The sequence below is a fragment of the Hyperoodon ampullatus genome, assembly GCF_949752795.1.
Source record: "Hyperoodon ampullatus genome assembly, chromosome: 10".
NCBI classification, from domain to species: Eukaryota; Metazoa; Chordata; class Mammalia; order Artiodactyla; family Ziphiidae; genus Hyperoodon; species Hyperoodon ampullatus.
Genome location: NC_136923.1, coordinates 86,038,108 through 86,055,371, shown reverse-complemented (window position 1 = coordinate 86,055,371; position 17,264 = coordinate 86,038,108). Strand labels below are relative to the sequence as shown.

General features: G+C 37.7%; 1 protein-coding gene across 2 annotated transcripts; it reads right to left on the bottom strand.

Moving 5' to 3' along the window:
• Nucleotides 1-1,360: 1,360 nt before the first annotated feature.
• LOC307059506 (uncharacterized protein C6orf62 homolog) lies at nt 1,361-15,889 on the bottom strand (the record flags this gene model as incomplete). Of its 2 annotated transcripts, none has more annotated exons than XM_079713539.1 (5): nt 1,361-3,263; nt 7,295-7,429; nt 11,445-11,567; nt 12,586-12,762; nt 15,848-15,889. In XM_079713539.1, 5 exons carry the CDS (start codon nt 15,887-15,889, stop codon nt 3,138-3,140), a joined length of 603 nt encoding a protein of 200 aa, XP_079569665.1. In that variant the 3' UTR covers nt 1,361-3,137. The 2 variants fall into 2 exon arrangements, with proteins under 2 accessions (XP_079569665.1, XP_079569664.1); XM_079713538.1 differs by lacking the exon at nt 15,848-15,889 and adding an exon at nt 14,507-14,635.
• Between the last annotated feature and the right edge of the window lie 1,375 nt (nt 15,890-17,264).

Sequence of the window (17,264 nt, the reverse complement as noted above, 5' to 3'; positions counted from 1 at the left end):
CTTCTCAGCTCTAAAATGTTACATTTTTTTAACCCAATTTGAAGATTATGGAACTTCAAAATAGTTGAACCATAGGCCACATTGGAAAATAAAATAGACTGAGTAGTCCTCAACAAAGTTTAAGGCTAAGCACATTAGTGATAAATAGTCCAGTGGATGCACTGCTTTTCTGATTGAGAATTTATTACAGGATTGGCATATTTTATAGTGGTGGGGGGAGCATACTATTAGCCCCTTTTCTCGTACCTATGATAAAACCATGCAGATCTTGAATCTCCCAATCTGCAGTACTGGAAAGACCAAGTTCACAAATTGTTCAGTCCATTTCTCGAAGTTTCCTGACTATGGCATTCGTAATAGTTGGTTTCTGCCATCAGGGGGTCTTAGTTAACATTTCATGACTGAAGATCGTACAGTTCCAAAGCAACTTTGGAAACTGGAAACACAGTCAACAGTTAAAAGGTTTATTATCCTTTGCTGTATTAGAATACATGCTGATCTGTCTGCTGAAAGGACAGAAGCAGACTTGATAGTAGCAGTGAGCACACAGGAAACCCAGATCTAGTATTGCCCACTAAAAGTAACTTGGGCTCCTTGGAGAAATACCTGATTTCAGAGCTGGGGACTCAGATTGGGAAATACAAGATGAACATATCTTGTGCTTTGAAAGTAAGGAAGTGCTCAAGAAAATGATGAGAGGCATGAAAATTATACAGCATTGAAAAGGGAGTCCATACTGTTTAGGTAGTAATATTGAATAAACAGCAAAGACAGGAGAGCTCTTCCTTTTAACAGAATGCTGGTAAATGTGGAGGGGTAGATATAAAATAATAACTATAAAATGGGGAAATAGGACATCACATTGACCAATTAAAATGAAAACAGTGTACACTGACAGTGTGTTTCTGGATATTAACTTTAGGGGGCATAAGGTACTTACATTGGGCGTTGGCCAGGATACATAATCCAAATCTAACCATGAAGGAACATCACTCAAATGTAAAATAAGGACACTCTGTGTTTTAAAAAATTGGCCTGTACTCTTCAAAACTGTCAAGGTCATTAAACAAAAGCTGAGGAACTGTTCAAGATTAAAGGAGACTAGAAACATGACAACTGAATGCAAAGATCCTGTACAAACTATAGGGAGATAAAAAAAAAGATAGGAGGACAATCAACAAAACTGAAATATGGATGGTAAATTAAAGTATTATCATTGTTACATTTGAGTCTGATAATTTTACTGTGGTAATAAGAATATCCTTGTACTTGGGATATACGGAGTACTGAGGGGGAAGGGATCAAATTCCCAAACGATTCAGAAAATATATATAAATATATGGAGAAAGACAAAACGTCGAAATGTCAAGAGTTATTTTGTGGGTGAAGTTTATACAGGAGCTTTCTGTATTACTTGTAACTTTCCCAATTACAATTATCCTAAAATAAAAACTTTAACGCTACAGAGCCAGACAGCCAGGTTTTAAATCCTCGCCTACTCACAATGCGTGTGGGCAAGTTCCCAAACCTCTGCATCTAGATCCCCTCAAGGTTGTTAGGTTAAGATTAAGAGCTTAGAACAGTACCCAGCCATGAGAAAGTGTTAATTTCAAATAGATTCTAATTTTAAATTGATCAGAAAACATGTGAAAAATTATTCTGAAATTAAGAATATTTTTTTCTTTTCCATGAAGCCAGGCATAAGGCCAGGATGTTAAAAACTGACAAAATATCCTTGATTCCCATACCTGTTGAAATTATAAACCCAACTTCTCTTGAGTTTACTGTTTAGCCATGTTTATAAACCCTCCTAAGGTCATCAATAACGGGTACCCAAGCGACTTAGAAGAAAAGTTACCACTTCGAGTTTTGTGTATTCACCTGAATAGTCAGGGAACTTTCACCTATTTTATTTAGGTTTTCATTTATTCAAATTCCAACCAGAAGCTAAATACAATTGGAAACTGGTAAGCACTAAGTTTTACTCCAAAGGAGTAGGATCATTCAGATTTACTCCGATAAAAGTATGCAACCCTTAAGCAAAGCTTTTCTTCATTTAAAAGAAAAATAAAACCAAAAACCAAAATAAACTATACAGTAGTCTTTCCTTATGTTCATTGCACAAAATGAGTTCTCCTTTTAGAACTTTGACACTCAATGGTGTTTTTGTATGTTTTCACAATTTAAAATCCCAACTTTAGTAACTTTTCTACTTCAAAAAACCCTAAGTTTTCCTTTAGGATGGTGTAAAAACCAGTATTTCTGCACAATTCACTGGAATTTTTTCCTTTATAATAAAAATCTCTTTTTAAAACCAAAAAACAAAACAAAAACCAAAAGGAAAGTCCTCTATTATGGTTTCTGCAGCTATGAATGTATTTCTCAGTTTCATAGCTGCTTAGCTACTTCAGACTCCAGATCTGCTTTAATGTGTATAACTGTATCCACACTCAGCAGAAGCTCTTTCATAACAGCAACTTGGGGAAAGAGATCTGGAAATAAAATACATATATTTATGAGTACCAGGAAACAAATATGGCCCAGTAATATATGAGGCAAGAATGCCTACAATGAGATGCTTTTTTCATTTAAGATTTCTTTCCCATGGTTGTATTCTCTTTTTTTTAAACAACCACTTCTGGTCATTAGAATGAATCTGACAGTGCTCTGGAACAATGTGATTATAGCAAAGCTGTAAGTTTTTAAAATGTTATTTATACCTGTTACATTCACTTCTCACCCTCCAAATACTGATGACAGATGTCAAAGAGGCAAAAACCAGCACAAATGGAAAGACTATCAAAAATGAGTATCACCTTGTGCTTTCAGATACATTTAAGCATTTCAGTGTACAATAGTCCTTTCATTTCACATTTTTAGTAAGATGCTGATGCAGTGCAGCAAATATGCAAAGCATCTTCTTTCACACAGTCTGTGCAGAAGACATCTAATTTAAGTTCTGAGATACAAATGATAAAAAAAAAAAAAAAAAATCCAGGATGAACAAGTTTCAAAATGCATAGTGTTCTGTGCATGAGTCCATTTTCTTTAAACTCTGAAAGAATAAAGTGGTAAGAAAAAAAGAAAAAAAACTGCTGCTGCACTCTCTGATCTTCTCCATTTTGCTGGTCAGCGCTCTATTCTGGCATATAAGGATGGAGGTGATCCTCTATGGTGCCAACTGCCCAGTGGGTAAGCTGCTCCTGTGGCAGGTAGAGGCAGATGCTGCATAACTTGAAGATTGTAGCTTTGTTTTTTGGAGTCTGGAAGGGGAAACATTTTTTTTAATATTCTTAATAAATAAAGACTTTAACATAAATGACCGATTATCACATGACGTCCATCTCCCACAATTTATTAAGCACTTATGGACACGGTAACAAAGCATACAGAGTAAGGGAAGAAATTATGGTTCCCATCCATAGGGACCTTAGCCTAAATAGGACAGAACCTTGCCATACAAAATATAGAGAAAACAGAGTAAACATGATTATAAACTAAATGTTTACAGAGTTTATGCAGAATAAAAAATTGAAAGTTAGGAAAGTCAAACACAGACTACTTGCTGAAAGAAATTAGGGTTAAAAGCATTTCATGGAGACAGATTTGAATAGAGGTTTGCAATCACATTTGTATACAGAAAGACAGCAGATGTGGTGAGAGTAGATGGTAGAGAGATTAGAAATAGATAAAAAAGATTTAAGTGTATCCTGCGGGAAAGGACTAGAAGGCCAAAGTATTAACAGTTAAATCACACTCTAAGTATTTTTAAAAAGCAGTTACTATTTTAACATCTAACATCTGATAAACAAGTGCTAGGTGCTTTCACAAATAACCACTGCTAGTAAGTGGAAGACGAAATCTGAACCCAGAACTGCCTTCAAAGTTTTGCATCTTTTCACTATAGCACCTCTTAAAAAAAAAAGGCGAAAGACTGCCTTTGCCAATGTCTGAAGCAGACTAGCTACCTACATATGTAAATGAACCTATACATATATATTTTTTCATTTTAACTTTTAAAACAACCTATGACTGTTCAGACTCTAGGCATGTGCCTCTATGCCACTGTGCATTCAAAATTCTTTTTTGCTCTAGCCCTTATCATATATATTATATTAGGATATAAAGGGCAGAAGATCTCTGCTAGATGATTTTTATCAAATTTCTTAATTTCTGGATTTCCTTAGCTATAAAATGGGAGTAGTAAGATCTACACCTCAGAAGACTGCTGTGAGGATTAAATGAGCTCATACACATAAAGCTCTTAGTATAGAGTCTGGTACATAATACAGTTGACCCTTGAACAACAAACATGGGTTTGGGCTGCTCAGGTCCACTTATATGCAAATTTTTTCCAATAAATATATTGGAAGAATTTTGGAGATGTGTGATAATTTGAAAAAATAGACAAACCACACAGTCTAGAAATATCAAAAAAAGTTAAGTGTGTCATGAATGCATAAAATATATGTACAGATGACCCTTGAACAACACGGGGGGTGGGGCACCGACCCTACCTGCAGTTGAAAATCTGCATATAGTTTACAGTCTTCCCTCCATATACACGGTTCCAGATCAGCAGATTCAACCAACCACGAATTCAACCAACTGCGGATCGTGCAGTACTGTAGTATGTATTTATTGAAAAAACTTCATGTATTATGTGGACCAGCGCAGCTCTAACCTGTGTCATTCAAGGGTCAACTGCAGACCCTAGTCTATCCTTACATAGGCATAAGGTGAGTGACATTTAATATATAATTAATGTGTTAGTTTTCTACCTGTTTTATTGCTTTGCTTTCAAAGGATTACATTACCATACAGTATGCCTCTCTCACAACTGGAGAAATGACATAGCCTGTAAGTGGCTTTTTAAAAAATGTTACAATGTTTCTAATACTGTATTATGAATATGACTATAATACTGTATGCCATAAAACTTTCATAATGATTCATTCATTAGCATTCGTTAGTGGACAGCTAGGCTACCAAGAAGCAATCGTATCGATTACACTAGGCTGCCATAAAGCAACCATACTGCACTTCTTCAATATCAATATATGGATCATTATACCTGTAAATAAATATGAATTTCTTTTTCACATTATCCTTTTTGATGTCTAATGTTACTAATATAATTAGTAGATGTTACTAATATAACACCTAGTGTTTTGTATCATATAAAACAATATTGTAGTTACTGACAATTCATCTTGTAAATAAATTCATAAACTTAGGTATCAAATACAGTACAGTACTGTAAGTGTATTTTCTCTTATGATTTTCTTAACATCTTCTGTTCAGCTTTATTGTTAAGAATACAATATATAACACACATTAACATACAAAATACGTGTTAATCGACCATTTACATTTATTAGTAAGGCTTCCAGTCAACAGTAGACTAGTTAAGTTTATGAGTCAAAAGTCATATGCAAACTGTACAGGGGTTGGCACCCTTAACCCCTGAATTGTTTAAGCATCAACTGTATACTATAGGCGGTGGCCACCACTATTATATCAATTCCCTCATGAACTAGTGGAGGTTGATTCTTCCATATAATGCAAATACAGCAACACATCTCCAGCTTATGAAGATCAAGAACAGAACCTGAGTGGAAGAAGGGGACTAAGAGCACTGAAGAACAAATTCATCTACAACTAGGGGATACCAGTGATCCCAGTTTGCCCAGGACTGACTGAGGGGTTTCTAGGACTTGGGACTTTGCAGTATTAAAACCAGGACATTCCAGACAAACTGAGACTACTGGTCACACCCTACCTACAACCCAAATTTAGCTTATGAGCTTATAATTTTCTTTTCATTAAAAGGATTCAAGCTGTTTGCTTCATAAAACATTAAGAACACCTGACCTCGATGCATAAAGAGATGATTTGTTAACTTATTTAGCCAAGAAACTCCTTCAATTCACTAGTCATTTCTATATAGCATTATTGATCTCATATATATTCACGTGAAAATGAAGTTGCTACACTAGTGTATGTTATTATTAAATCTTCTATGACTAAAAATCTCTGTTGTGGATTTCACAATATAAGTCAATACCCTGCTATACAGTATTTTCTCAACAAGTAACTCAAATGAAAGTACACTACAGGCAATTAAAAAGGAAAAAAGAGTCAACTAAAAAGTATTCACCAAAGGAGAGCTGAGGTAAAGAAGAAACTGAGAACAAACAAACAAAAAGGCCAAAACCTAAAACACCCCACCTAAATTGTATGGCTCTTCTATCAGTTTTATCAGATGCTTCCAGTGAAATTAATCTTCTTCTTAATTCCCAGTTTTTTAATTTGTACCTACACCATAATTACTTAACTTTTTACAAGATGGAAAATGTACAATCTTTCCAAGTAGTCTATTAGCTCCTTGAAGGTAGCAGTATGATTCCCTTTTGTATTTTTCTAGTACCTTGCATAGAAGCGCTCTTAAATAAAAACAAAAATGTTCTACAATGCAATTAATAGTGTACTTTTAAAATAAGTCTTAATTTAAATCACCTTCTCAATGAGGCCTTCTCTGGTGACACCATCTAAGAATTCACACCCAACAGTTTATGTAATTCCCTTTTCTCTTAGCACTTATCACTATCTAACTATATATTTTACTTATCTACTTCTAGGTCTCCCACAATGGAATGTCAACCCAAAAGGAATTTCTAACTTGTTCATTGCCATACAGTGCCTGGCACTTAGCGCTCATTTGCTGAATGAATGCTAAATAAATTAAAATGATGCCATTTTTAAAGGTTAATAACAAAGTATCGATTATCTACTATAAATTCTAAGTGATGATATTTAGGCTTAGATTGGTAAGAATAAACAACATTTTACAGAATAAAAATCAATTTGGAATACCTGGATTGCTACTTAAATTGGAAGTACTTATTTAAAACACATGTGGACCTTTTAAAAACAGATGTGCCTCATCCTTTCAGATATTTATTTAAAAGGTCTAGGCCAGTGCTTCTCAAAACATAATGTGTTATCAATCACTTGAAGATTTTATTCAAAGTAAAGATTTTGATTATTGCACACTGGAATCATGACTTCTAAAAGCTCCCCAGGTAGTTCTAAGATGCAGCAAAGTTTGGGAACCATTGTTCTAGGTTAAGGTCAGGACGTCTGTTTCTTGGTTTTTAAGTAACTTCAAACTTAATGCCATGTTGAAGGAGCAAACAGAATTAAGTAACATATAGAAAACAGTTTGCTAACCAATACGCTTTTAAAATGAGCCCTTATGTGGTTTAAAAAAAAAAAGTAAAAAACAGCTTACCTGCAAGTGCTGTCTGTCAATGAAGAGAAACACTGACTGGTTAGGATTGTTGACAACAATTCCAGTCTTGTCCTTTCGGCTCAGTACATGCAGAAACTGTTTTTCATAGTCACCGTGATGAAACTCAAATTTGGCCTAATTAAGAAATATAAATGTTTACGTGTAACCACAAACATGTTATACCACCTGAAACATCAACTGCACTCGCATGCATAGAGTTGTGCTGTTCAGTATGGTAACCAATAGAGGCTACTTAAATTTATATTAATTAAATGCAATTTAAAATTCAGTTCTTTAGTAGTACTAGCCACATATCAATATGATCAATAGTCACATGTGGCTTGTGGCCTCCATTCTAAATAGTCTCTTGAGATACAGAAGATTTCCTTCATCACAGAAAGTTCTACTGGACAGCACTTCATAATTTGACCTTCAAGAAAAACTACACCAAACTGACTAAATCCTAATACTCAATGATTTTAAGCCAAATATCATAAAATCAAATTTTCAAACCCACTCAGCTCAAGACTCCTACCTTAGTATTTTAAGCCCAATGACACATCCCTTCTTCCTATTATAACATATAAGCAACACTGTAGATGGTTCTTGGAAAGACATCTATTTATATTCCAATCCCAGCTGCACATCTCACTACTTATACGACCTGTGCAAATCCCTTAACATTTTTAGACTTAAAACAGGGCTCTAACCCATCAGTTAAGAGGAGTAAACGAAATGTAAAGCCCACACTTGAAATATGCTTCCAATCCTCACAAGGATGAGCACCTGAGGATACAGGAACCCCTCAATTTTTTTTTTTTTTTTTTTTTTGCGCTACGCAGGCCTCTCACTGTCGTGGCCTCTCCTGTTGCGGAGCACAGGCTCTGGACGCACAGGCTCAGCGGCCATGGCTCACGGGCCCAGCCGCTCCGCGGCATGTGGGATCTTCCTGGAGCGGGGCACGAACCCGTGTCCCCTGCATCGGCAGGCGGACTCTCAACCACTGTGCCACCAGGGAAGCCCCAAAAAAGTTTTTTTTTTATGTTATGAAGAACAGTTATCAAGTTAGTCATAATATTCTTTTAATCTTTTAACATGAGGAAGATTAACACAATCCTCCCAAAAAATGTCTGTGAAGAGGCCAAATGCTAGGTGAAAACACCAGGCTAACGGGGAATTCAAGAAACCTGGAAACCTTAATCTGATATTTAGATAGTGAAATGTAAAAATGATTATTAGTCCTTCAGTTCAAACAATCTTTATTCTCCTATTATGTCAAAGACAGCAGAAAATACTAACACGGAAAAAACATCAGTTCCTGCTATCTAGGATTTTACTACCCAGTAGTTTTTCTCATAAACCATAACGCAAATACTATTGTATGTAAAATATAACACTGAAATGTACCTCTGCACAATTCAAATATTTATTGAACTCAGAATACAAAAAGCATGTTATTAGATACTGAAAAATATGAATAAGACTATCTCAACCTTAAGGAACTCACATACTGCTGAAGAGGAAAAGCACATAGAAATATAAAACCTAACCTGCTTCAAATCTTTTCCCGAATAAGATGTGGTTATTTGTAAAAAACCTAAAATGGGTTCTTACTGTTAAAGTGCTATGGGAAGAAGGAAGAAATAATTAACAGAGTAGACAAGAGTGCAATATTAGGAGGTGATTTTGGATTGGGCCTTGAAAGATGACAGTTATTTTCCTTGGGGAAAATAGTAATGGTAAGTAATTTAGAAAATGCCGTTCTAGGAAACAGAACCTACACAAACACAAGTGTCAAAATCAAGACACTGCTCAAGAAAGCAAGTGTTTCAATATGGCAAATATCAGGGTGGATGGAAGAGGCCAGTAGAGTATCACACTGAAAAGAGATTTGAGTGAGACTGGAAAAGGCCTTGCCTGTATTTCTATGGCACTTCAATTCTATCCTATCTGAATATCCAAAGATTTGGGCAGAAATGGTCCACACTGAAAAGAAAACTCTCATAGGTACCATGTAAGAAATAATTCCCAGAAGAAAAGTAATGAATGTTTTAATAGTGTGATGAAGAGCTAACCTAAAGCAACAGCATGAGGGATGAAGAGGAAAGAAGAGATCTACTTTACTAGTACTTCTCTGTATTTCACAGCACTATGACTACAGTAGAACTGGATATTTTAAAATAATCTTTACTCTGGTTCCTATTAAATCTCACGACTGAAGTATTCAGATTTTAAACTGCTTTGAGTCAAAAAAAAAAAGTGTGAGTTAAAGTTTACTTTTCCTTTTCTCATCTATCTTGAGAGAAAAAACTTATTTTTATTTAAAGCTTCTCATTCAGGATATTTATGTATATTAAATTACTTCAGAGAAGTGTATTTGTTTTTACATTGTTACCTTATTTACTGCAGTAGAATTCTAAAATTATAAAGCTATTACCTATATCCTAACGCTTATATTCAGTCCGTAAGTTAAGGTTTTATCATTCGCGGAGCTTTCCACAGTACAGAGTAGCGAATTAAGAGCGTAAGCTTTATAGTCAGTCTAGACTTAATGTCTTGACTGCCACTTAACTGCATGACCTTGGATTATTTACCTAATCTCTGACTCAGTTTCTTTCCAAAAGGAGGTCCCTATCTACCTAGTTTATTGTAAGGACTAAGATTCAATGTGTATATTTAAGAGACAGCCTAGCACAGTCAACACTCAATATAACAGCCACGATTTTAAAGAAAAGTTACTTGAGACAAGACTATTTTCATACAATGATTTTTTTAAAAAGGTCTCAGAGGAAAAGACAGGGTACTAGAAATTCAAAAATATACTGTGATAAGTGGACCTAAATTTTTCCAATGGGAAATTCTGAACTTAAAAAAAAAAAAAAAATCCTAGCAGTGCTTCTGGAGAGCAGTTACACCTGGATGAAGTGTAAGACATGCCCTGATAACCATGTAAACATGCCTTTTCCATTCCCGTCTTCCTGCCTTTTATATTCAATTTAAATTCTCCAGTACATTCATGTTAGTCAGATGTCATCTATTCAAAGACACAAATATATGATACATTCACCTCTATTTAACCTATGCATTATCTTTACAACTTACTACCGTCAAATGAATCTTAGAAAAAGGAATGATAATTTGAGCTAATGTGTAGCAACATTACCATGGGGACAGGAGCTAATGTGTAGCAACATTACCATGGGGACAGAAGGAGTATACCAATTTGCCTATCACACCCAAAAGCACTATAAAGATACTTCATAGTAATGGATAAATGCAAAATTTTTTCAATGACAATTTTCATATTCCTAAGCAATTAGCTTAAAATAAGCCTTCTAATATTTAGCTTAGTATATAAAGTTGAGTCTTTAAATAAATGTAATTATTTCTTTGTTTTTCTGATTGTTAAATAAGTATGCTCATATAGAAATTTACTGAAACACATACATGTATTTAAGTAAAAGAGGAAAAGTTAGCTATATCTGACCTAAAACTAACCATAATTAACACTTTGGTGGATCTTGTACTTCCTCCATTCATATATATATATATATATATATATATATATATATATATATATATATATATACTATAAATAAAATTAAAATCAACACCCAGGTAAATGCCCTGAAATAAAGCACCAGAAATTGTCAAGCACATCAAATGACGAGTCAAAACATAGCAAGATGTCAAGGAAAGTTAATTAAGAACGACTACTACATTTACTTTTCTCCTATAAAGTTTTATATGCAAATCAACTCCTAGAAAAGGGTTTCTTAATTCATTTCTTAGATTCCTTTGACAACCAGGGTTAAGAATGAAGTATTTTAGGAGAGTGTGTGGTGCAGGGGAAGAGATTTTCTGAAGTTCATCTATGGGCTCCTCTATAAATAAACAAATGTCTACCTTAAAAGATTTTCTCTGACCATAATTTCAAGGACAGACTGGATAGTTAGAACCACCTCATTCTCAAGAGATTCTATAATCCAAACGCTTTCTATTCTTGCATTACAACAGTCAAAAGGCGAGGAGGGACTCACGAAGTAAAACTTATTAGAGAGCGTATTCCCAAAGAATTTCTTAAATTGGACCCTATTCTGAGTTTTCAACTTGTTTACATGTTCACCACACTTATTTTAGAATAAAATACCTGAACAGGCCTAAAAGGCTCATCAGATTCTTTCCACCGAGAGAACAGGAGACAGACAATTTTTTCAATATCATTCCGAGGCCAAAGAATGAAATCCATCTCCTGAGTACAGCCAATTACATCCTATAAAATGCCAAAAAAAAATATTTTTACTTTCAAAGAAACAAAGCCGTAACAACCAATGTCACAACTTACAGGGTTTGACTACAGGAACATTTCACAAGTGCAGAACGTCCACTATACAGCTGACCCTTGAACAGCCTGGGCAGGAAGGGCACTGACCAGAGTGGATATCTCAGCAGACAACTTTACAGCCAGCCCCCCATCCATCTACAGTCCTGCATCTGTGAATTCAGCCAACTGTGGATTGAGTAGTACTGTATATGTATTTATTGAAAAAATCTGCTTTTAAGTGGATCCTGGCAGTTGGCGCAAATCTGTGTTGTTCAAGGGTCAACAATGTATCATTTTATGTCTTTTAAGAGGTTTGAATACAATCTGAACAGCTCATGACCTAATTCTAATTTTTATCTTATAGAGTCCACATATAATCACTCAGTCCAATATTTTTCACATCAAGATCTTAACTCAGTGCATGGTGAAAACTCCAACCGCAGCTCTAATTTTTTGTCTTTTCTTTTTTTTTTAAGTCCTTGTACCGTTATTTCCACTCTTCAAAATCAGAATTTCTAATATGAATCACTACCTTCTAATCACAGGTGAAATGCTATTTTTGTTGTATGCTGATTATTGAGGCCAACTAACCTCTTCCAGACCAGTATATGGTTATCTCCAGCCTCCCCAACAAGCCCACTAATCCTGGGGACCTCTTGTTCAAGTTTGCCCAGACTAACTTTCTTTCAATGAGCTGCAGAAGTTTAGCAAAATTCCTTACTTATAAGGGGCGATGTTCTCCCCTGAAAAAGGAAATCCCAATGAACAGTAATGTAAACCACGAACCACAGCAACAATATACACAATTACCAACATAATGACACACAACAGAGTTATCCATGCTTTATTTAAATTCCACTTTTAAAGAGATTTATGACCATAATTAACTACCCATTCTTAGGAGGAAGAAAAACCCAAGTTTTAACTCACAAAAACCTACCAAAACCAAGACAAAAACAGAATTTACCCTTCTCATAGACTGGTATCGAGGAGCATGGAGCTGTACCACATCCTTCTGTAAAAGCTCTATGGAACTTTCCAAGGAATAGCTGGAATCTCGCACACCTTTCAGGATATTTTCTTCATAATTATTTGTCATGACTGGTATAACCTCAGACACTTCAAAGAGTGCTGATTTTTTCTTCTAAAAGAAAAAAAAAGGTGTATTAACCCACAGGTAGCACACTGTCTTAACACCCAGAGTTCACATTACAATGTCATGTACCTTTATTCTAACTCAGCAAAATTCTTAACTGATGTAATTTTTGTACTGAAAACACAGATTTTCAAATAGGTGGATCCTTCTGTTCTTCCCCCAACCCCCTTACTCCTCTACCATACACAAACAGGCTATTATCAGAATATTTTAACTGCATGGTTTTATAGCATTATGGTAACCATAGCAAGTACTTATTTTAGACAATATTTCTTAAATGCTGTGAGAAACAAACACCAGATACCCCTAAGGTTAAAAAAAAACAAAACAGTGATTTACTCTTGATGTAAATTCACTTAACTGGTCCTACATACAGCCAAATTAAAATCTCAGCAGTTTAAAATCAAAGCTCTTCAGACAAATTAACGGCTTCACTCCTTAAAAGGGTCAATTTCCATTACTCCTTCTGGACATTACGTAACTACAAGCGTCAACATTCAAGAGGAGGGGAAAAAAATGTCTACCAAATCTTCAAACATAGTTAAGATCAAGGGCTCATCATCAATTTAGGTTATAAAATTTATCAACTGCTCAGACAACTGCCTGGATACTGTCCATTCAAAGAATAAAAGCAGGTTTTCATAGGTGTTAGAAGAGCTAGATGGTATAATCTGGGGCATCTCACAGATTAAATTCAAAGATCTAGTCTCACTACTTATATCTTGTATTTATTTCTAGTGAACCTACATTATAATGGCTTCAACTAAAATCTCATCTTATCAATTCTGCAATTAACAAAAAAAGGAAAAAAAAAAGAAGTAAATCCGTGATATCATTTCAAAACAAACCACTTTTGAAACCACTTTAAAATGCTATACTTTAGCAGCTAAAAGCATTCTTAAATATTGAATACTATTATCTTTAATAGTGGGGTAAAAACATGGGAAAATTAAAGGGATACCACGCTAAGACGATGTTTCTGATGTGAAATTAGCTCATAATTTAAGCACAAAATCAAAGTAGTATTTCCTTAATATTCATAACCTGACCTCATGTCAAAGAGAGATCGATTATCTAAGAAACTGTCCATTATTTTAAGTTGCAAAAATATACTGCTTTTAACATGTTCTCCTTGACTACTCACAACTCATTATTTGCTATTTAACTGTGGAATTAATTCTGATCAAGACAAAAAAAATTTAAACTTTTGGTCATTTTGAATTTTAATCAACTGCACTTCTAAACACAAATTAAACCTTTACAGTAATCAATTGCTCCTAAGAATTAAAGTGCATTCTCTTTCGTTAAATGTACCGTGAGAAAAGGTAACGGAGTTGATGAACCAGATCGCTTTCAGCATATAAACATTTTGATTCTAATTTACTACTTTCAAACATTCTGTATACTTTAAACCATCTTTAAATTCAGTTATCAAGTTCTCTATATAACTCCACATAAACAAAATTCATTGTAAAACATAAATGAGTTTTACAATGCTACCCACCCCATGTTAACTAAAAGTGGATCCTAAGAAGCTTTAGAATTAAGTAATACCAAACCAAGAGCACTCAAGCCTTCCATTCATAGTTATACCGCAACTCCTTTGATTGAGATAATTACCCAAAAGGGTCAGTTAAAGCACACAAATGTAGACTTTTGTCAACCACTCTTTAACCTAATATACACTTACAAAAATCACTTGTGCTAATTCACATTAAGAACTTTAAATTACCTTCTCCTTGAATACAAAGGCAATATACATCTTGAAGTCAAACTGGTCAGCTAGAGATTCTTTTTTCTTTCTAAGCTGAGCACGTAGTCTGTTCAGAGCTTGTTTCTTCCGGGAGTTTGGGTCCCCCATTTTGAAATACAGGTGGTACTAAAGCCTTTGGAAATTGTCACTAAACTATGGGCACTTTTTCTTAAGACTCAAGTACAACAGAAACAAGTCATTTTTTTCCTGCTAATATGATTGAATAGCTAAAATCACGACTGTAACCCAAAAACTGCACCTTCTGGCAATATTAGCAGACTGTCATATTACAGGGTCAAGAAACAAAAGCTGCTGTCCAGTCATGTTTGGACAATAACGTTTGGGGTCAGATGGGAAAAAGGAAGGGAAGGAAGGAAAGAAAGAGGAGAAAATACTTGAACTAACTTTTTGGAAAACACATTTGGCTTAACTGCCAAAATAAAGGTGGGGGAACTGAAAAACCTATTAATAGGATTTAGGTGTGCAATAAAACACAGCTGACATCAGTCCAATCCTTAAAATCCATCCGGATTTTTTTCCCTCTTTTCAGAGAAGGGATAATGAAAAGGAATGGGGAGGGGGACTGTGATCCTTGCTTTATGAATCTCAAATTAAAAAAAGGAAAGGGAAAAAAAAAGCCACCAAAATAACCCCCCAAAACAGGGTAGGTGAATGAAACTGAAATACCCAATTGGATTTTACCCAGCCAGATCCATGGCTGTAGTACCTAATTAATTCTTAGTTATTTCAGATTTCACTATTGCTATGTATTGTCAGTGCGTGTTATTGATTACACTTGGTGGTGAGCAAAGAGAAAAGTGCAAAATCGGTAGAGAAGGAAGGGGAGAGGTACAGGGTTTCCCTGCAATCAACTACAGTGTATACCGGGGGCGGGCAGCTGTTGCCCAAAGGAGCCATAAGAAAAAACAGCGGAGTCATTACCAACTTCCCCATCACCCACATTTTCACCCTCAGGCGGCTGCTAATGCTGCTGCCAAGGAGAATCATGATGGCACAGGGAAAGGGGGTACAGAATACGACACAATAATGACTCCGGCTCTGTGGTTAGACCTGATTAATGCCCGGGATCCCAACACCCCAAGTCCTGCAATGAGTCCTACATTCCCCAAGGGAGCCTTCCCTATGAATCTGCCCCCGTGCAAGACCGTGGGGAGTGCGACTTATCTTCCTGTGAGCATTGCTGAGGCAAAGGTGGCGGGCGGGCTCTTCTCCCAAATCCCAGGCAATGCCCGGGGACCACCGGCCTTCCACCCCCCCAGGTCCCACCCCCACCCTTTGCCTTCAGCGGCAGCGACTCACTCGCACCACGGGAGACACTGGATCACTCGGGTTTTCACTCATTTCATCGTGGAAACAATCCCCGCCCGGGTAGAGGAGGCGGGAGAGGGTAAATGGGAAGGATCAGTGGGAAGAAAAGAAAATAGTTGCGTTAATATTAATTATTTTTTAAAGTATGCCCACCCCACCCCCCCCAAGAAAAAAAAATTAAGTTCCCGGATTCCGCTCTCACGTTGAACAGACCATGTTTCCCGAGTTTGAATTGCTTAGGGCGGGGTCGTTAGTTGGTTTCCCAAAGGGGTAGAGGGTGGACTCGAGGCAGCTGGGGCAGGGGTGGGTGACGGGGAAGTCCCCTCCCTGTCCCCGCGGAGACCGGGACTCACTGACCGACTCTCGGGCGGGGTTCGGGCCCTCTAGCCGCAGCCCGCGGGCGGAGCGGTGGCGGCGGCGGAAGAGGAGGCGGCGGCGGGGGCGCTGCTCGCAGCACGGGCAGGAGCCATGTCAAGAGAAAACCACCAGCCAACTGAGCCCCTCCATCCCCGCTGCAGTGCGCACTGTGACCGGGCCGCCCGCGCTGCTGCCGCCGCTCAGCCCCCACCTGGGACCCATAGTCTGGCTCGGCGCCCCGGGCGGCGGCGGACTGGAAGGACGCGGGTACGGCGACGACGGCGAGAGAAAGAGAGGAGGAGAAGAAACGAGGAGGAAGAGGGGGGTCGGATTTGTACTGGCGGCGGAGGGGGAAGGGAGGAAGGGGAGGGGAGCCCTGCGCTAAGGGGGGGCCTGTCAGCGAAGTAAACCCCCCAAAATAAAGTTATTTCAGTTCAAGCATCTGCTCTGGAGTCTTTCTTCTCCGCACGGGTCGAGTTCCGGCTCTCGGAAAGAAGGTCGAGGAGACCAGGACGGGGGAGATGCTGAAGCAGAGGGTGGGCTTCCGCGGTGGCACAGCTCGGTTCCCCCCCCACCGTTGGCTGCGGAAGCGGCGGCGGCGGCGGCGACCTCGGCGCCTCCCGGGTCCGGGGCAGAGTCGCGTTTGAGAAGAGAAGCGAGAACAAACAACTTAAAATGGCAGCGACGGCCGCTGCGTCACCCGCCCCTCACCGGCACCGCCCCGAACTCTCTGCGGCTGCGCACCCCGCGGGCCGCCACCATCCGCGCAGAAGCGAAGAGGGAGAAAAAACTGGAAGGGGGGAAGGTTTACATGGTTGTCAAAGGTGGGAGGAAAGAAGAGCTGAAGCAGAGGGTGTGAGCAAGCTATTAAAAGGGTGACTCTTTGAGCTTAAGCTTCTTAGTTAACATTCCCGCCTCAAAGGGAAGTTTGAGAATAGACACTCCCCTCTTGTCCCGTATGGAGTTTCCATAGGGCGTGGAAAGAGCCAACCCGTTCTCCCTCCGCCCCCTCTGTCGGGAGGTCCCGGGCTCCAGAGTTGGCCCCTCGCCC